The 20,523-nt window shown below is 37.4% G+C and overlaps 5 protein-coding genes across 6 annotated transcripts; 3 read left to right on the forward strand and 2 right to left on the reverse strand.

The window, feature by feature from the left end:
- The first annotated feature begins 4,266 nt into the window (after nucleotides 1-4,266).
- LOC106342426 ((6-4)DNA photolyase) lies at nucleotides 4,267-7,372 on the forward strand. Its single transcript, XM_013781357.1, has 14 exons — nucleotides 4,267-4,761; nucleotides 4,839-4,910; nucleotides 4,981-5,061; nucleotides 5,137-5,316; nucleotides 5,397-5,468; nucleotides 5,588-5,674; nucleotides 5,736-5,834; nucleotides 5,912-5,995; nucleotides 6,092-6,178; nucleotides 6,250-6,321; nucleotides 6,405-6,518; nucleotides 6,603-6,690; nucleotides 6,773-6,868; nucleotides 7,029-7,372. Exons 1-14 carry the CDS (start codon nucleotides 4,393-4,395, stop codon nucleotides 7,226-7,228), a joined length of 1,701 nt encoding a protein of 566 aa, XP_013636811.1. The 5' UTR covers nucleotides 4,267-4,392; the 3' UTR covers nucleotides 7,229-7,372.
- A 2,964-nt stretch (nucleotides 7,373-10,336) lies between these two features.
- Nucleotides 10,337-11,327, forward strand: LOC106342340 (probable histone H2A variant 3). The gene is made up of 2 exons (XM_013781250.1): nucleotides 10,337-10,560; nucleotides 10,840-11,327. Exons 1-2 carry the CDS (start codon nucleotides 10,453-10,455, stop codon nucleotides 11,134-11,136), a joined length of 405 nt encoding a protein of 134 aa, XP_013636704.1. The 5' UTR covers nucleotides 10,337-10,452; the 3' UTR covers nucleotides 11,137-11,327.
- Nucleotides 11,328-11,904: 577 nt separating this feature from the next.
- LOC106325792 (trichohyalin-like) lies at nucleotides 11,905-14,889 on the reverse strand. 2 transcript variants are annotated; one of them, XM_013763850.1, is made up of 6 exons: nucleotides 14,583-14,889; nucleotides 14,383-14,498; nucleotides 14,064-14,182; nucleotides 13,605-13,976; nucleotides 13,031-13,340; nucleotides 11,905-12,958 (listed from the first exon to the last, which is right to left on the reverse strand). In XM_013763850.1, exons 1-6 carry the CDS (start codon nucleotides 14,739-14,741, stop codon nucleotides 11,992-11,994), a joined length of 2,043 nt encoding a protein of 680 aa, XP_013619304.1. In that variant the 5' UTR covers nucleotides 14,742-14,889; the 3' UTR covers nucleotides 11,905-11,991. The 2 variants fall into 2 exon arrangements, with proteins under 2 accessions (XP_013619304.1, XP_013619295.1); XM_013763841.1 differs by having other exon boundaries at nucleotides 13,031-13,358.
- A 1,140-nt stretch (nucleotides 14,890-16,029) lies between these two features.
- Nucleotides 16,030-16,362, reverse strand: LOC106339206 (pentatricopeptide repeat-containing protein At3g16010-like). Its single transcript, XM_013778002.1, has one exon. It carries the CDS (start codon nucleotides 16,345-16,347, stop codon nucleotides 16,030-16,032), a length of 318 nt encoding a protein of 105 aa, XP_013633456.1. The 5' UTR covers nucleotides 16,348-16,362.
- Nucleotides 16,363-17,518: 1,156 nt separating this feature from the next.
- On the forward strand, nucleotides 17,519-19,411 carry LOC106300075 (probable 2-oxoglutarate-dependent dioxygenase AOP1). The gene is made up of 3 exons (XM_013736141.1): nucleotides 17,519-17,915; nucleotides 18,624-18,957; nucleotides 19,054-19,411. Exons 1-3 carry the CDS (start codon nucleotides 17,533-17,535, stop codon nucleotides 19,309-19,311), a joined length of 975 nt encoding a protein of 324 aa, XP_013591595.1. The 5' UTR covers nucleotides 17,519-17,532; the 3' UTR covers nucleotides 19,312-19,411.
- Nucleotides 19,412-20,523: the final 1,112 nt, after the last annotated feature.

Here is a 20,523-nt window from a genome sequence, read left to right on the forward strand (position 1 = left end):
ATCCACACCTCGAACAACGAGGCCGAAAACGAAGCACTCATCGCAGGGCTACGTTTGGCTCACGGCTTAAAGATACATAACCTCCACGCTTACTGCGACTCCCAGTTAGTGGCCAGTCAATTCAGCAGAGAGTATGAAGCCAGAGACGAACGGATGGACGCGTACCTCAAACTGGTCCAAAGTCTAGCTCAAGACTTTGACAATTTTTCCCTTACGCAAATCCCCCGTTCCGAGAACGTCCAGGCCGACGTCCTCGCGGCCCTAGCATCAAGTTCCGACCCAGGACTTAAAAGGGTAATTCCAGTCAAGTTCATCGAGCATCCGAGCATCGGACCACCAATCGTCGTCAACCTCATAGAAGGTCAAGATGACGAGGAAGAATAAGTTACGATACACCCGCAATCGGAGCAATCTGATTACGGCTGCGATACCCCATGGCTTCAGACAATTCAAGACTATATTATCGACGGGCAACTGCCCTCCGAACAATGGGCAGCCCGCAAAGTCCGAACATAGGCCGCGCCCTACGTAACAGTGGACGGCGAAATTTACAAATGGAAATTCTCTGGACCACTTATGACGTGTCTTGAAGAAGAAAAAGCAAGAAAAGTAATGGAGGAAGTACATTTCGGTTCCAGCAGCAACCATTCCGGTGGAAGATCGCTATCTGTGAAAATCAAACGCCATGGATACTACTGACCAACGATGATCGGAGATTGCGAGAAGTTCGCCCGAAAATGCGAAAAATGCCGAAGGCATGCTCCAACCATCCGACAACCGGCCAAAGTTCTTTCCTCCATCACATCGCCTTACCCCTTTATGCGCTGGGCCATGGATATTGTCGGACCTCTTGTCCTCACCGATTTTTTCTCAAAATGGGTAGAGGCAGACTCATACGCAAGTATAAAAGATGTCCAAGTCGAAAATTTCATATGGAAAAACATCATCTGTAGGCATGGAGTTCCTTACGAGATCGTAACCGATAACGGGTCTCAGTTTATCTCCAACTGGTTTGAGGCATTCTGCGAAAAATGGAAGATACGACTCAACAGGTCAACTCCCAAATATCCGCAGTGCAACGGACAAGTTGAAACAATCAACAAAACCATTCTAGACGGACTGAAGAAACGCCTAGAGGCCAAAAAAGGCAGGTGGGCCGACGAACTCGAGGGAGTCCTCTGGTCTCACCGTACCACACCAAGGCGAGCAACGGGAGAAACTCCTTTCGCTCTAGTGAACGGCGCGGAATGCATGATTCCCGCGGAATTGGGTTCCCCGGTGTTCGAAGAAGGTTACTACCCGAATGGGAGGAACTCAACGATGCCATGCTCTTGGATGACCTCGATCTCATTAACGAGCGCCGAGATCGAGCGCTCATCCGAATCCAAAATTACCAACAAGGAGATCTGGTCCTTCGCAAAATCTTCCAAAACACCGCCGGACGAAACGCGGGAAAACTTGGAGCAAACTGGAAAGGACCCTATGAAATCGAAAAGGTCGTCCGACCAGGCTCCTACGAGATAGCCAACATGCAAGGCGTAAAAATTCCTAGGACCTGGAACGCGATGCATCTCACAAAATACTATCACTAAACAAACCAACTCGCAATCACCGAACTACGAGATGGCTTGATCTCCATAAGGAGTACGTAGGCAATTTTTCAAAAGACAAATTCAGCTGTCCCCCCTCATTAAAAAGGGGGGAGGGGATATGTATACTAGTATACTCTCAAATTCAAAAACATCTGACCACACCCCCGATGTTTCCGACTCATCTTAACCAAGCGAATTATTTACTCGCAAATCACTCAGCCGTTAGGAAGAAGCAACCTTTAGCATCGCGAGACGTCGCAAGAGATGCCTCAAAAGATATTTCTTCCAAACAACGAAAAACAGAACCTCCGTCGAAAAAAAAAAGTTCATGTACAAGTACACTTTAACACATATTTTGTGCAAAAAACTCAAAACGGCGACATCTGTCGCCAGGTCCGATGATGATGACATCGAACTCACGAACGTCCTAAACAGACATAGTCATCTCGCAAAGATGACTGTTGTACATCCGACACAAGGATAATAGCGCTATAAAAGAAATCCGAAATTTTGGTCCAGCACTTTCGGTTGGCTTAAAAATTATCTCCGGAGAGATGCTCGATTCATATCAAACAAGTCATGTAAGCTAAGAACCTATCGCGGACTTTAAATCGGTACAAATCAGGTTAAAATCGCGACAGATAAATCGATAACCGACTAGTCACCGCATAAATCTTAAAACCGAAAGTAAACCTAGGTCTTGCCCTAAACCCAACGCACTGGTCTCTAACATCTCAAGGCATGATATCAAAAAGATACGAGATCCCAAAACCATGCCTCTATGTTTATATTCGACATTTTCAGGTATCCCGCGAATCCTAAATCTCGCGGAGGAACTCTCGAAACAGATCTCGAATGAAACATTTCACAATCGAAGAAGGATATGAGACGACAACTCATCACTTTCCTTCCCCACTATACACTAACTCATAAAAAAAGTACCACTTGATTATTTCATCATAATAAACCGCAGAACGGCATGGATTCAAAGCCACACACGGCCAGTCCCGAAACATGAAATAAGGTCATTTAAGGCCAAAACATAAAAACATAAAAAAAACAAATCTCTCGCAAGAGATCTAACCCAAGGGAACCCAGAGAAGCAGAAAATCTTCGCCAAGCGAGCCTGAAACTCTGAGCGAAGAGCATCTGTGGCCTCTTGGATCCCGCGGCTCGCTAATCCCGCGTCGACCTCAATCTGACGCTGGAGCCGACGCACCTCCGAAGATCTGGCCTTCCTGGCCTTCTTCTCCTTAAGAAAGGAACTCGCCGTCTTCCCGAGGTCCCTCTCGAGCTCCCTTATCGCGACGTCGGTTTCGACACTTTCGCGGAATGAGGATCCTCTCGAGCTCCCTTATCGCGACCTTGGTTTCAGACCATCTACCCTGAAGCTCCAGAAACTCCCCGGCAAGACGACTGGTCTCAGAACCGCACTCGCTGATCATCCCATCGATCAACGACATGAACTGCGAACAAGAAAAAAAAAAGTTAAAACTAATTCCGAGAGAGAATGTACAGGAAACGATCGAGAAATCAAGTGAGCGACAAACCTTTCCGCGAAGTCCCGACGCTAGGCTCGATCCTCCTTGCTGCGAAGATTCCCTGTCACCACTCTTGGCAAGTTTCCTCTTCCGGCCCTTAGGCTGAGCAACCAGAACAGCACTAGCAGTGTAGTAGCCAGTCTATTCTGTAGCACTGAGTGTGTTCCTTCCAAAACCGACCGGATCAACCGATATGGTTTATCAAAAAAAAAATCTACCTAAACTTTAGGTTTTATAATATACTAATGAGATTGAATTTTTTCAGAGATAAGTCTATAAATAAAGAGGTGTGTCTGGTTCGTGGTAATCATCAATGCATTAGGTTTAGGTTAGTAGTAAGTTCCAATTTATTGAGCGACTTAAACCATCTCCAATGGATGTTTTCATTCAGAATTCTCCTATTAAAATTAAAGAAATTAAAAAAAAGAAATTAAAAGAGAGTGAGTGAAAAAAAGTTTTAAAAACTCTTGTTTTTGAACCATTTCTAAACTTTTTTCTCATGCAATTAACATTTTAATGATTTAAAAAAATATCAAATTTAATTACATAATTAGAATATGAATGCTCCATAAATAAGATTTTCTAAAGTATTCACATTTATTAAGAATTCAATAAATGTTTATAATTTAATTTTTCTTTTACTTTATTATACACTTTCCAATAACTTTTCACAAATGAAATTTAATCAATTCAAATATTTTCATTTAATGTTTTTTAAAAGTATAAAAAAGTACCTTGTGTGATATAAATAAACTAAGTCCCACATTGAAGAATTAGACAAAGAGAGTCTAATATATAAAGAGATGTCCAACTCTAATAGTACGAGACCTTTTGGGAATGAGTCAAAAAGTAAATCCATGCGGGTCAACCTCTTAGGTCCAAAGTTGACAATATCGTACTAATCAAACAATATAAAACTGGACATAGATTTAATAAATCCCAACACGTTAAACATATAGAAAAATTTAAAACATTTTATCCGGAGGATTATTTTTTTTAGAACTTTATATGATTTCTAAAGGTCGGAGATGGTCTTAAATGATGGAAAATTGAACACACCACTGAAATGAAACTCCTCAATAGCGATGACGTGGAACGAATACAACCGTTAAGAATAACCTACACGCTTCCTTTATCCTACGCCGATTGGCGCGCATATTAGTCACACACACAGTCGAAGGAGCGTAAATCAACCGCACGTTGAGTTAACCACCTTCCCAAAGGCGCGAAAATCTTCCCAGAATTATCCGACAAATTTCATGCGACGATTATCCTCCTCCGTCTGTTCACCGTCAAGTCACCGTCTCAACCCCGTAACATCCATGGCCACCGGATCCAATTCCCTGATTTGGTTCCGTAAAGGTCTCCGTGTCCACGACAACCCGGCTCTCGAACACGCCTCAAAGGCCTCCTCCGGATCTATGTACCCGGTTTTCGTGATCGACCCGCGTTACATGGAGCCGGACCCATCTGCGTTCTCTCCCGGTTCGTCGCGCGCGGGAGTAAACCGGATCCGGTTCTTGCTTGAGAGCCTCAAGGATCTCGATTCCGGTTTGAAGAAACTCGGTTCTCGGTTGCTGGTTCTGAGAGGCGAACCCGGTGAGGTCCTGGTTCGTTGCTTGCAAGAGGTAATGTAGAGAAAGTTCAAAACTTTGTGAAATTGAGGGAGTAGAGATAATCTGAAAAATGGGTTTATGAATGATAGTGGAAGGTGAAGAGGCTTTGCTTTGAGTATGATACTGATCCGTATTATCAAGCTCTAGACTTTAAAGTCAAGGTAATAACATTACGCCTTAAAAAGTTTTGATCTTGCTTTTAGCTAATTCAAGTAATGTTCGTCTCTGTAGGAGTATGCTTCTTCGGTTGGTGTTGAGGTTTTCTCTCCAGTGAGCCATACTCTTTTCAATCCCACTGATATTATACAGAAAGTAAGTTCTTTTGCCCTTGTTTTAGATTTTTTTTTTTATGGAACTGTGAAGATTCTGTGTTTTCTTGCGAGTAAGAATGGTGGGAAGGCACCTTTGAGTTATCAGTCGTTTCTGAAGATCGCCGGGGAGCCTTCTTGTGCTGAATCTGAACTTTTGATGTCTTATTCTTCACTTCCACCGATTGGAGATGTTGGGAGTATTGGAGTTTCGGAAGTTCCAACACTTGAGGAGCTTGGATACAGAGAGGATGAACAAGTTAAGAGATGATCTTGTTTCTTAGAGTAGTTAAGAATGTTTCTGTCGGAGAAACTTATGCTTGTGGAAAATGTCTGTAGGATGAATGGACGCCTTTTAGAGGTGGTGAATCAGAGGCCTTGAAACGATTGAATAATTCAATCAGTGATAAGGTATGGTCAAGGACTTGGAAGCTTTCCCTTCAGAGATCCTCGAACTGATGCTTACACATTTATAGATCTTTTTATCAGTGTCAATAGGGCTGTAAGCTTTATGGATTTTTTAAGTGTAGGCATGGGTGGCTAACTTTGAGAAACCAAAGGGGGATCCATCTGCATTCTTGAAGCCCGCAACTACTGTTTTGTCACCTTATTTGAAAGTGAGTTATTGAGATAGTTTGTTTACTTATTTTTGCTGTCTATTACCTGACCTTGGAGAAGTTTGGATGTCTGTCTTCGAGGTACTTTTATCAATGCCTTCAACGTGTTTATAAGGATGTGAAAAAGCATACATCGCCGCCAGTTTCTCTCCTTGGACAGGTCAGTCATTGATTAACAGTTTCTTATGCTGCCTGACTAAGGAAAGTTTATATCTCTCTTCCTTTTTGTCTCTTTAGTTGTTGTGGCGAGAATTTTTCTATACCACTGCGTTTGGAACTCGTAACTTTGACAAAATGAAGGGAAACCCAATCTGCAAACAGGTACTAGATAACAACTTGAGTATTTTCTTATCAAGCTCCTTCAGCTTAGGTTATTTTAATGCTTTTTGGACCACTTTTGTTCCACATGTAACGTAGATTCCATGGAAAGAGGATCATGATATGTTGGCTGCTTGGAGGGATGGTAAGACAGGGTACCCTTGGATTGATGCCATCATGGTTCAGGTTTGATTTTAGTCTTAAGTGAATTCTTTGAGCTTTCCTTGTTTGAACCGTTCTGTCACTGGAATTTATAGCTTCTGAAATGGGGTTGGATGCACCATCTAGCGCGTCACTCTGTAGCCTGTTTCCTAACTCGTGGGGATCTGGTAATGCTGCTGCCTCTACTGTTATTGGTTCTCCTTTCCTTAGAAAATCTCACTGACATGCATAACGATGTTTCTGGTGTTAGTTCATACACTGGGAACAAGGGCGTGATGTGTTCGAGAGGCTTTTGATTGATTCAGACTGGGCAATTAATAATGGGAACTGGATGTGGTTATCATGTTCCTCCTTCTTTTACCAGGCATTGCCTCCTCCTTTTGTTTCCATAGTTTCATTACTCATGCTTCACATTCTAAGACGATGTTTCTCTGGTGGTGGTTTTCAGTACAATCGCATATACTCACCTGTATCTTTTGGAAAGAAGTATGATCCTGATGGCAAGTACATTAGGCATTTTCTCCCGGTCCTGAAAGGTAACTAAAGTTAGTTCCGTTACCCTTGTAAGTTTGTTAACCATTTTATGCATTAACTGGCTAATAAGTGAGTCTGATTCAGATATGCCAAAGCAGTATATTTATGAGCCATGGACAGCGCCGTTGAGCGTTCAAACTAAAGCTAAGTGCATAGTTGGGAAGGACTACCCAAAGCCAAGTTAATATTCCCTTCTCTATGTACATATACTCTTAGAAAGATGTGAATATAACTGTGACTCTAGCTTAAAAAAATTGTGAAACTAGAATCAATACACAGTGTATTTATATTTAGGGAAAGGAAAGTCTTTTGCAAATAATTGTGACTTTGTTGGTGGCAGTGGTTATGCATGATGCAGCAAGCAAGGAGTGCAAGAGGAAGATGGGAGAAGCGTACGCATTGAACAAGAAGATGAATGGTAACATCGGTGATGATGACTTGAAGGATTTGAGGAGAAAGCTTGAGACAGATGAAGAGTCGAACATCAGGAATCAACGACCAAAACTCAACCAAGTACTAAAGTATCTAATGAGATTTTGATGAAATAGGCATTTATAAAAACTAATTGTAGTAGCTGGTGGTGGTATGGGCTTAATGTTAAAACTAAACTTTGATCCGCGCGGGTGTCGATTCATTTTTATGTCTCAACAATTGAGTTTATATAACAAAATTGTTAATATATTATCTAAATATTCAATATATTTTGCAACATTTGGTGTAAAAACTTTTTTTTTGTTTAAATGTTAAATGTGTAAAAAAAAAGTTTTGAAGTAATGAGAGTAATATCTTTAAAAAAAACTAAACATACATTTTTATAAATTGCATTTAATATTTCTTTTATAAATTTCATCAGTTTTTATTAAAACAAAAAACAAAAACTGTAGATTACAAAGAATTCAACATATATACATTCAAAAATGAAAAATTTACCAGAATTCATACTCTTTTGTATTGGGATATTCCAAAATTAAAACTCCAAAAATGAATTCATAGTCTTTTGTAGTTAAATAGAACTGAAGATAACGGGTGGCTGGAAAAGAGAGAAGAAAGCATTGTACCTAAGGAAATTACTGAGGTTATAGCACAAAGTATTGGGATTACCAACTTGTCGCCTGAGGCTGAACTTATGCTGAGCATGGAACACGCATGTGATGGTGCTTCCTATGAACACCGGCGCTGAAGGTGTAGAAACCGCTTTGAAAATTGCAAGAAAATGGGGTCACGAGAAGAAAAACATTCTCAAAGATGAGGTATACAATATTTAGGTTTTGTCTGATAAGAATGATTCTTGTTTGCACCAAATATATTGAATTTTGTTTTCTTACGGGCTATATTGTCTCTTGTTGTGGTTGCTTTCATGGTCGTACGCTAGCAGTTATCTCCATGAGCTGTGACAACGATGCTACTCGCGGGTTTGGACCATTGTTGCTTGGGAATCTTAAAAGTTGATTTTGATGACACAATCATTTGAGAAGATCTTTAAAGGTATGAGAAGATTTTGGTGATGCTACTCGCGGTTGGGACTGATGTTAATGCTTGGACTAATGTTATTGTTATGTAATTGTAGAGAAGGGAGATAAAATAGCTGGATTCCTTTTCAAGCCTGTTCAAGGAGAAGCTGGAGTAAGTTCCTTCTTTTTCTAGCAATAACCATTTTAGAGGATGAATCATGTTGCTTTTGTATTGCTTTGGTTATAGGTTGTTATTCCTCCTGAGGGTTATTTGAAAATTGTTAGAGAACTCTGCACAAAGTACAACGTTTTGATGATAGCTGATGAAGTACAATAAATCAATTTACTTTTAGATTTTTTTTTTAAATGCTTGGTTATATTTCCTCCAGAAGCAGTAGCGATTAATAATAAACCTGACTCTACTTTTTTTATCCCATCAGTCATGAAAATACTTGGAGACTCTCCAATCATGCTCGATAAACACTATCCCTCATTGAAAAACAAACGCACTCGAGGCTGTAGAATCGAAGAAACATGCTTTCATCGAGAGATAGAGGCTACAGTAAGCATAAAAGCTACACACATGTTGATATCAGAGAACCATCCCAAAAATCAATAGATGTGAATATCTGATTCAAGAGAGATATTGAATGCTTCAAACCCAAATAGCTGCAAACGGGTCTGGTTTAACGTGACATCTTGAGGGAAATGTCCACGGAAACCCTAGTTTCCACTCCTCCATGGGAAAAAAAATCAAAGTAGTTAGCAAGACCTAATGAAGAAATCCAGAAAAAGCTGGAATTCCAATTAGAAATACGTCGATGAGTAATAATCAAAGAAGTAAAATAAAAAAAAAATTACAATTTTGGAGCTTTAAGTATACACAAGAAGGGATTGGAATCAAAGTAGAGAATCCAGTGGAGATGGAGGAGACATATGGAGAAGGCTAAGCATATATTGAATTAGATAATAAATTAATTTACTTTAATTGTGAGTTAAGATTATTATCTCAGTAGCATTAGATTGTAAATTTTTAGAAAAAAGCAAGAGTTATGTTTTATTTGTACTCTTGTTTTAATAGTTTAGACTAGATTTTGATCCGTGCTTCCGCACGGGTGTTCTATTTAGTTTTTATATTGTTTATTTTTTTAATATGATTTAATATTTTTTTTAAAAAATTACCAATATTAAGTATTTGTTTAATATGGATCTGAACATACTAATTTTATAGCAGATTTGATCAAACTAATTTAGTATTATCTTAAACAATAAATATTGTCTCATATAGCTTTGAATGTTGTTTTGTTTTTTATTACATCATTATTAACTTTGTTTTGTATTGAAAGTATTTTTTTAGGAAAGAGAAATGATAGTGATACAATAAGTATTTAATATTTTTTTGTTTTAATGTTAATTTATATCATATTTGAAAAGATTACCAATCGTCGAGAATAAGTATAATGTAACATTCTGTTTATAAATAAATCCTACCAAATACTATAAGTGATTGTCAATGTTACATTATATTTTAAAATATTTACCAATAAAGTAATTTATAGTATTTGGTAGGATTTATTTGAAAAAAGAATATTATGTTATTTTCGAAGAAAAATATTTTACCTTAATAAATGATTGTCGACTTTTTAGGAGACTTTTGGTAAGATAATTAATGTTCATTTATTTTCAAATAATTACTAATAAATTGATTTTCAATATTGGTAATGTAGCCATATTGGGGGTTTATATTTGAAAAATAAAATTAATTACTAATTGAAACAAATCCAACACGTGTCTTTGCTATTAGAGTCTCGTAATCGATTGTATTTAAATTAACCAAACACCTTTAAGGTAGGAAACAAATAATCATTCAAACCAGTGGCACTCTCTTGTAAATATTATGAAAAGATAAGGATTAAGTATTAAATGTAGATTAGATAGATGCTATTCTATTTAAGGTCAACGAGTCAACCGCAAACAGTAGATGAGGAGGCTATTTGTAAAGGATTAAAGTATCGGTGCCAAATTAAAAAAGACAAAGAAAAAGAGATACTTTCCTGTTTAAAACTAAATAGAAGGACCAGTTTGTTATATTTTATCCATTAGCCATGGGCTTTTGATGAGACTTGGGCCGAGGGGTAAAAATGTCAATATGACTACGAAAGACAGAGATAAAAAAGTCAATCAATCCACTTGACTTAACTTGAGAAAGGCGTCCGTCTACTTGTCTTTTAATTTATCTGCTCCGGATCTCTCTCTCTCTCTCTCTCTCTCTCTCTACATGTAAGACTGGTGATTGTTTTTTAGGCGGGGAAAATGTCAGGAAAAGGAGCGAAAGGGCTGATAATGGGGAAATCCAGCGGCAACGACAAGGACAAAGACAAGAAGAAACCCACTACTCGCTCTTCTCGTGCTGGTCTTCAGGTTTCTCTCTCTCTCTCTCTCTCTCTCTCTCGGGATGCGTGAACCGTATAAGTGACGGATCTGTAAGGTTCTGATGTAGATTATAATAGTCTAGAGATGGGGTTGAGTTTATCCTCTCTGTTTTAGTTTCCTGAGATTTTTCTCCATAGATTTTGACGATAAAATGAACTGTGTAGAAGGTTAGACAATAAAGTACTATCCATATTTAATGATACTGTTGAATCTTTATGTCTTTAAAAACGACAAAAAAGTACATGTTTCTCTGTCCCTTGTTTGCAGTTTCCAGTTGGGAGAGTCCATAGACTATTGAAAGGAAGGTCAACCGCTCACGGACGCGTTGGCGCAACCGCAGCGGTTTACACAGCCGCTATTTTGGAGTATCTAACCGCGGAAGTCCTGGAGCTGGCTGGTAACGCGAGCAAGGATCTGAAAGTGAAGCGTATCACACCGAGGCACTTGCAGCTCGCTATACGCGGTGATGAAGAGCTCGATACTCTCATCAAAGGAACGATTGCTGGTGGTGGTGTCATTCCTCACATTCACAAGTCCCTCATCAACAAATCTGGCCAAGAGTAGCTTTTGTCTCCGTCTCTCGAACCTTTTTGCTTAAATAATCGTTTCTGTGTTAAGACATTAGTAGAGAGAAAACTCTTGGGAGATTGTTTGTTTTGTTAAAGACTCACGTGTGACTTGTTGCTCGTGTTTCTGATTAATGTTTTGGTGTTTGTTCATATGAAAACAGTTGCATAAGTTTACTATTCTTTTTTTTTTCTTCCGGCTAAAATTTTATTTATATCAATATGGTTTAACATTACATGGATTATAAACTTTCTACGAATACATTTTCAAAACCTGAAACCGAAAAAAGTAATAACACGAAGCTAACTAACTCACTTGCATCAATCGCAGCATAAATTTTATACGCAAACTTGATCCAACTTCGTTGTTGGTCCAATATGATCTTGTTTTGGCTGTCATCTATTGTGATCAAAAGCCTTGTATCAGTTAGCGATCCATTCGCAATCCTTACCACACACTCCCGCTCCATGAGATAACGTGTTTTGTCGTCGTCATTATCCATGGCATAAGTTATACACATTACATGGATAATAAACTTTCAACAAATACATTTTCAAAAACCTGAAACTGAAAAAAAGTACAACACCTTCAAGGTATAAGTTGTTGTGTTGTTGTCGTTATCCATGGCATAAGTTGACTAATCTAAGAACAGACTCGACTTTGATAACTAACTATTTGCAAAGACAAGGCTTGTCAAAGAACACCACCTTCAAGGTATTTAATGTAAACAACACAACAAGCTGTTATTATTACACATGGAGGAGAGCAAACAATAAGGAAGTCTTTTTATACACACAAACAATATTTGATCACATGATAGAAACAAATGCAATATTATGAAGAGGTGGGGGTCTAGAATTTGACAGCTCTTTTGATTGTTTGGAAAGATGACTTGATGAAGTTGTTCTTAACGAGATACTCGTTCTCATCGTCCTGACCTGAGACCATAGGCTTCTTCCTGACGAGGTCATTTCCCTTTTTCATTCCGAAGAAGAGCGAAGGAGATGATGGGATCCTTCTGAAAGCTCTAGCACTCTCTGATCTCTTCACCACTTTGTCTCTCCCGCTCTTCTCTGGCGTGTTCTTCAAATCAGAACTCGTTCTGCTTCTACGTGAGCTGCTTTCACCTCTTGTTTCCACCTTGTTCTTTGCCTCCTCAGCCACATCTTCTTCTTCTTCATTAACCTTTTCAAGTAGAGGGAACTTGTGGTCTAGTTTCTCAATCACTTCATCAATCTTATTGCTTCTTTCACCTTGAAGGTTGTCTTTGCTGTTGCTTTCCAGTAAGACGTGGAGCCATTTCTCAACATTTCCTTTCCCTCGCTCTCTCCTGCTTTCCTCATCTTCCTCATTCTCTGGTTCCTTGAATACATGAAATGCTCTAAAGCTTCTGCTCCCTCTCTTCCCTTCTTCAAGCTTCTCTTCAACATCTTCTAATGTCTTCTGCTCCTCTTCCACTTCCTCTATTTCCCCATGCTTCTCAGAAGCTGCTACTGCTTTATGTTCTTCTTCAAGGTATACTACTCTTAACTCCTTTTGTAATGACGTATCTTCACTTGTTCCAGGAAGATACAAAGACAGCTTCTTATCTCTATCCTCTAGCAACAACTCATCCTCATCATTCAGCAAAACTCTTGATCTTTTCCTTGCTTTCTCCATCTCAGGCCTCACTTGATTCTCCAGCTCCTCTCTTTCCTTAAACTTCTTGTGAAGCTCCTTCTCCGAACCGTCACAAATCGCCTTCTGCGCCTCTAGTCTCGCCATCAGTGCACCACTAGCCGCCTGGTTTAGCCTCACTTGCTCCTTATACACAACACTCCTACAAAACAAAACTAAAAGTAAATAAACATTGAGCTAAACATATGTATATAAGAGACAATCAATCTCTTACTGGTGCATGGCATCCCTGATCATCTTCTCAAGTGTGTTCCTATAAGAGCACTGAGCTTCCGCCAACTTCCTGCACTTCTCAGCTCTTCTTCTCCGCTTAATCAGCTCACTCTCAAGCTCCTGAATACTAACCTGCTCTTCACTGTTCTTTCTCTTCAAATCATTCATTTCTTCATCTAGCTTCTTCATCTCAACTCTCATACTCTGCGCTTCCTCTCGGTTTCTCAGCGAGTCCCTAGCAGCAACAATGGCTTGATACGGATTCTTCATTAAATCTGGCGTCTCATTCTCTTTGAGTCCCATCTTCCTCGCTGCAGTATACATAGTTGCTTCAATATGCAATATATAAAAGCAGTGTTATAAAAATTGGTTTAGGCTTTCCAAAAATCGGGTTATTAAATAAGTCGGTTAAGACTTTCAAAAAATCGGTCTAGGCGCCCACCTAAGCATTAACCCTTTATATAGCAACTAATTAGTACCTACGGTTTCTTAAACATTGGATAAAAGAGTGTTTATCTATCTATCTACGTATCTATCTATAACCGAAAACCGAGAGTACTAGTCAGTTAACTAACCAGGTGTTTGACGATTGTGATCAAGTGATCTCAGTACTAAAGAAGGGTCATAAGGCTCTCTTCTAGAGACAACAACTGCAGCTGAGGCAAGACCAAACTTGTCTTTTGATTCAACAAAATGCTGCGGGAAACGATGCGAGTCAACTGTTTGTGAGCCGTTGAGCTCCTCGGTTTCACCTTCTTTGAACAAGAATGAAAAGGCTCTCCTCTTGAAATTAGAACTCGAAGCGGCGAAGATAGACAGGAACTGGTTCACTGAGATGCCGACTTGAAGATCCCACCATGGTACGAGGAACTCGAGTTTGTCCTTCTTGTTCTTGCGTGCTTGCCACTGCACTATCCTTAGGTTACTTGGTACTGTTAAACCTCCTCCTAAATCAATTCAAAAAGCTTTTAAATCAATCAGACAACAAAACAAGAACCCTAAAGAAGATAAACTGAGGATGTATGTTGTGTTACTTGAGCAAGGGAACCAATGATCAAAACCCCAAGCGAGAGGAGAAGCTGAATCCGCGTGGAAGTAGAGAACGTTCCCATATGGATCTATCCGGATTACAGCTGGATCAAACCCAGCATTTCTACAAAAAATAAATAAATCAAAATCATTAGAATCAGAAAATCTACTATTCTAGTGTTAGTGTCATGGCAGGTCCTGAGATTTTAAAGGTTATACAATTTAGTAATGGTTTATATAATTTTTTTAACCTATATATTTTTATATAATTTTTTTTTCTAATATTTTGGCCTATGCGTGATTAGTGTATCAATGAGTGCTTACCCTAGATGATTGAGTTGTTTCCAGAGTAGACTTAGGAAGATCTTTGGTTTTGTAGTTGGTCTTGCTTTCGGATCAATCACGGGGAACATCTGATCTGCTTCTCTGCATCTTGAGCTCTTTAAGACAAACAACACAACACAAAAGTGTATTAAGGATCAAACTTTCGATCTGGCGAATATATGATTCGACCAGATTATTACCTCATTCTGCTGAAGGATGTAGGGCATGAAGGTGAAAGGAGGTCCATTTCTGTACGGAGAAGCAGCGAAATCGCGACAGATCTTTGCGTAAGCTATAGGGTAGCCTTGAGCTTTGTCGATTACCATGTCTTCCTCCGTTATATCATAATCTCCCAACATCGTCGACACGAAGAGAAGAGCAAGATCAACTGTTTCTCTCTAGGTTTTGTGTTTGATCTAACAGAGAGAAAAAAGGAAGCTTTTTGAGAATGTGAGTTCTGTTTCGGGCAAGAAGAAGATAGAACTCAAACAACGGTCGGATTTTCTGTCGTAAATTTCAACGACGACCATATCTTTTTATTTATTATATCTATTAGTATAATTTAAATAAATAAAAATAGCTGTCGTGCCACGTAAGCATGTGAACGGCTTTTGGGTGTGTAACGGCTACTTGCCACGCCGGACTCACGCTCCTCCTCCCAAGGAATGATTAACCCAAAAACCGAAAATGAGTTTCTTATTTATTTATTTATTTACTTTTTTTTTCTAATTTGAAAATTAAAAAAAAAAAAATTAATCGCGGGTTCCCACGTGTCAGTGAGATTCGCAAACAATACAAAAAACTCTTCAACACCGTTTCTTTTCTGGCAATTTTGGAGACCATATTTTGTCAAAATTTGAGAGGTCCACGCGTGAGAAACTCATCCAAACCCCGCGTTAATGCTGGCCTAATTAATGGAGTTAGTTAGGTTTCTTGTGATATACTTGCTACTTTCTTTTTAAATGTGAAATTAAAAAGGGATATTGATTATAATAAGTCGAAAGTCATAATATTTGAAAATTTTATAATATCTTTCCATGCCTAAAGTAATTTTATGGGTTTTATTACGCAGATAATGACTTTGAAATAATTCGTTAAGAAGCATTCTATCATTTAAATATTTCTAAAAGGCAAACACAAAACAAGATTCTAACATCTCAATGCTAATTGGTTTCAGATTGTTGTGTTTGGTCATCTGAACAAATCATTGTTTTACTAGTGAACATGTTGAAGTCAGATCATCTATTATAACCGAATAATGAGTAATCCTCAATAATGTGTAGCTTTCAAAATAAAATCTTCTTTTGAAGTAATTTTTCAAAATTCCCTCTGAATTATTATATTAATAGACTTACTTTATTACACAGAAAAATAATCATCATAATTAAAACAAAATAATATTATACAGTACAACACAACATAATTAGCCAAGCTTGCTAATAACTTGAGCATGAACCACCATTTTAGGGGGAACCAGCGGGTGTCTCGTCTGATTTGGAGGAGGAGTGCTTTGTACACCAATCTCAGCTTTTAGCTCATGCTCATTGATCATGCTTCCTTTGTCATCTGGTGAAGCCATTACCAAAGTCAAGGACATTACAGGTTATAAATGAACAAAAAAAAAACATTCACCATCTTCAGATATGATCAAAATTTCAAAAGGTATAATCTTAATGGAGAAAGGATATTCTTCACCATTCCTGACATAAGCGCATTGACATCAAGACCACTTCCTTGGTCCTTGAGAAGATCCACAACAACAGCTTCCTTGAGCTTTCCATGTTTCCCAAAATGTTTGATAATCACATTTCTGTGATTCTCTTTCTCTTCCTTAGAAAGCTCATTTGCCTTTCCAAGAGTGTTTACGAAGCTGCAATACACTGGAGGAAAAGGTGGGAGACCTCCCTCATCCATCTCCTCAAGAAGCAACAGAGCCTTGTCCACTATTTCTTTGACAATAGCCATCTATAAGGACAGAGTAAGTGTTTTTAGTAGGGGAAACACCGTCTGCCTTCTTCATCTGATCAAACAAATACATCACTTCTTAATCAGGTGCATTGGACTATCAACTCTTGGGCGATGTATACACTCTCTGTCACATCAGAACTATCATCAAGGTTCCTAGCCTCTTCTACGAGGCAATGTAGAAAGGCCATGTAGGTGGAGCGGTTAGGTTGAAAGTTTCCACATCTACCAGCCCACTTGAAAAACGTAATCTTGGCAATTATGTCAACGTCCATGTCAAGAACTGAACAAACAAAGCGATTATCCACTCTATGTGCATAATCAAGCAAGTCTTTCAAGTTTCTCCTCCTTTTGAAGCTTTCCATTATCTCCCCCAGCACCCGCACTGACCTCTCTCTTCTAGCCTGTCTCGAAATACCAAACCTATCATATTCCGGGGAAACATAAATGTACAGTGTCAAAAACCCATTAAAAAGGCAAAAACCTTTTTTTTAGTCCTTTAAAAAGAGGTATAGTAGTTGAGAATCTTGAGACGAATCTCTTCGCTAAAGTGAATGGAACCGACGTCATGTACACCATCTCAGTTCCCAGCTTCCAGCGTTATATATCGAATCGACTTGCTGAATCAGACAAAACAGTGGCTTAAAGCTAAACTAGGTTCGGTCGGGGTGTTCAAATGGGCCTTTTGGGCCGTATATGCCTTGCCTTTTATGTAAGTCGCAATGATATGATATCGAGAAAGGGATAACATAAAATACATTTTCTCCATGTATTTGGCCAAGTTGGTATGCTGTTTGCCATGTTGACTCTTGAGCTTGTAATAACAAAAAAATCTTACACTGTTTGTTAAATACATCGCATCATTGAGGCTTACATAATTTTAACTTTCTCCATTATTATATAGTTATGTACCTAACACACTATTAATTAACTATTTTTAGCAGGACCCGTGCTCCATTGATTAGGCAGCACGTCAACTTCCTCTTGCAATATAGAATTACCAAGCCATTATTAGCTTACAAAAAACGCACATGGTCGTCTTTTTATATATTTTAAGATAGTAGAGTAGACACTTTAGTTATTCATGCGACAAACCTATAATAGTATTGTTTTAAACGAAGGTGCTCTTCAAAATCTTCACATATATAATGCAAACATATAAAGTATTAATTCATTAAATTAACAATGACGACTTCCAAAAGCCAATCTCCTCTTTCTCTCCCAGTCATTGACTTCTCTAATCGAGATCTCAAACCGGAAACTCCCGAGTGGGACTCAGTGAGAGCTCAAGTCCGGAAAGCTCTAGAAGAGTACGGATGTTTCGAGGCCACGTTCGATGGAGTTTCAGCGGAGCTGAGGAAGGCTATTCTCAAGGCCACGGAGGAGGTTTTTGATTTGCCTCTGGAGACAAAACTGAGAACAAAGTCAGACAAAATCATTTACGAAGGGTACTTGACGATTCCGACTATGCCTTTATACGAAGGTTTGGGCTTCTACGGTGTAGATAGTCCTGAGGTTGTCGATGACTTGATTCACAAGCTTTGGCCTCAAGGCAACGTCACCTTCAGGTTCCCATCTTATAAAGTTCTGTTCATGTCTCTTAGAAAATTTTGGCCATGAAAGTTTTTTTTTTTTTTTTTTTTTTTAAAAAGTAGTTTCTTAGATTAGTATTTTTCTTATTGTTTAATTGAAGATTTAGTTTTTTGTTGTTTTTTCAAAAACGTAAATGGTGATTTGTATAGTATTTAAAACGGAGGGAGTATAAAAACTTACTGTTATAATTTTTTTTAGATTTTATTGTGTCTAAAATTTTTTTTTTTTTTTTAAAAAAAATATATATATATATATATATATCTAAAGTTTTAGTAATAAAAATATAACTCCCGGGGTTTTATAAATAATACAACAAGGTACCGTAGAGATGAGAAATTTGTTTTTTTTTTTTTTTTTTTTTTTGACGTCTAGAAATTTGTTTTTGTTGAAGTGTATGAGAACTTTGATTTTATATGCATAAATTGATTTTAGATAAACATTTTTGTTGAAGTGTATGAGAACTTCTCAAAAGCGGAAACAAAAACAACTTTAAAAACTAACATTCAAGTACTTAATCAGAAATTAAAATATTTCGCATGGAGATTTACATAATCATTTTTAACATAATCATAGTTTGTTTTATCCGTTTGTATTATATACTGTATTAGTTTTAATAATTAAGAAATGTCAAAACAGAAGAATCGATTATGAAGCACTAATTACGGTTTGCGATAAATCTTCAGCAAGAATGTCCAGTCATTTGGGGAGAGCTTGATAGAACTAAATGTGAAGGTGAGGACAATGATCATGGAGAGTTTCGGGCTCGAGAAATACATCGAGGAACATCTTAACTCAGCAAAGAACCACCTTCAAATATTTAAATACAAAGGCCTTGGCGATAAGACAGAAGAAACTCTGGGTTTTAAACCTCATATCGATAGACAGTTCCTCACCATACTTTGCCAGAACGATGTAGTAGACGGCTTGGAAATTAAAACCAAAAATGGTGAAGAGTGGATCAAATCTAGGCCATCTCAAGACACTTCTTTCCTTGTTATAGCCGGAGCTTCTCTTCATGTAATTAAAATAACCTTGCTTGAGTCTCAAATTTCATCATTTAATATTCTTTAATTATGTGATTAATTAACTTGTATATAATATGGATTTTTGCAGCTACTATTGAATGGTGGGGTGTTTCCTCCCCTTCACCAAGTGGTTATAACCGGAAAGAAAGATCGGTATGTGGCTTGCCTGTTCTCGCCTCCTAGAGAAGGACTGATCATAAATGCGCCAGAGGAGGTAGTAGATGATGAACATCCTCGTCTCTATAAGCCTTTTGATTTTGAGGCTTACGTGAAATTCAGCAACAGGACCAACACAAATACCAAGGGAAGAGATCTATCTAGTCTCAAGAGTTATTGTGCCCTTTAAACATTTATGATGCCTTCCAATTAGAAAAAAATGTCTTGTTTGATCACGGTGGACTTTTCCATTCAATCTCGAGCTGGTTTGTTTGTTGTCTTTACTTTGCCTTGTTGACTCGTGAGCTTGTAATAAATCCTAATTGCAGAAGCTCCATAATTATTTTTCTTTACTCAGTACGGCAACAATCTAAACTGGGCCAAATGTAAAACCAATTCTCTCAACAACATGAGTAGTCTTTAAAAAAAAAAAAAAAAACATGAGTAGTCTGAATTAATATTTAGTTTTGTCAGTTTTGGATAATTTAACTTTAATGTTTAATAGAGCTAAAAATAATATGGTCCACCTTCTAGATATCATTATTACACATAGTGCGTCACATTTTATACTCCATCCGTTTTAAATACTTTGTTTTTTTTCATGAATTTCTTTTATTTTAAATTAGATAACGTTTTCGATTTTCAAGATAAATTTTGTTAAATAATTCATGTTATATGCATGTTTAAACTAGTTTTTAAAGTTAAAACAATTTTTTTTAAGAAAATGGTTATAGAAGCCTTGTTTTTTTAAGTAAAAATAATAATTGATGTGGAAATTTTATTTATTTTTCATTTAATTTCTACAACTACATCAAAAAAATTTACATACTAAATTTTATAGTAAAATTTTTAGGATGATTGTTTAGGATGTAGCAAAATCTACAACTATATAAATTACCAATCATGTTTAAACTAGTTTTTAAAGTTAAAACAATTTTTTTTAAAAAAAAAATGGTTATAGAAGCCTTGTTTTTTAAGTAAGAAAAAAATAATTGATGTAGAAATTTTATTTATTTTTCATTTAATTTCTACAACTACATCAAAAAAATTTACATAGTAAATTCTATAGTAAAATTTTTGCAACTACATCTGAACCAATCATCCCTGCAACCTATTTTACTATTGGTCAAATTATGAGTAGATGTATAGATAATGATATTTTTTTAAAAATATAAAAGTAGATATTTTTTAATCTATGTGCCTTTTTAAAATGTATATATTAAAAAGCGGAGGGCGTATTTATTTTCAAAATTGTAATAGGTAATCAATAGACGAACAACAGGTCCAATTAACTAAAAGTTAAATAATGAATCATATACATATTTTTATCAGGTCATATATAAATGTATCTTGCATATGAAACGGTTGCCAATTATTAGAATACTCAATTACATTATATATC

Source organism: Brassica oleracea, chromosome C1 (genome assembly GCF_000695525.1).
Source record: "Brassica oleracea var. oleracea cultivar TO1000 chromosome C1, BOL, whole genome shotgun sequence".
Taxonomy (NCBI): domain Eukaryota; kingdom Viridiplantae; phylum Streptophyta; class Magnoliopsida; order Brassicales; family Brassicaceae; genus Brassica; species Brassica oleracea.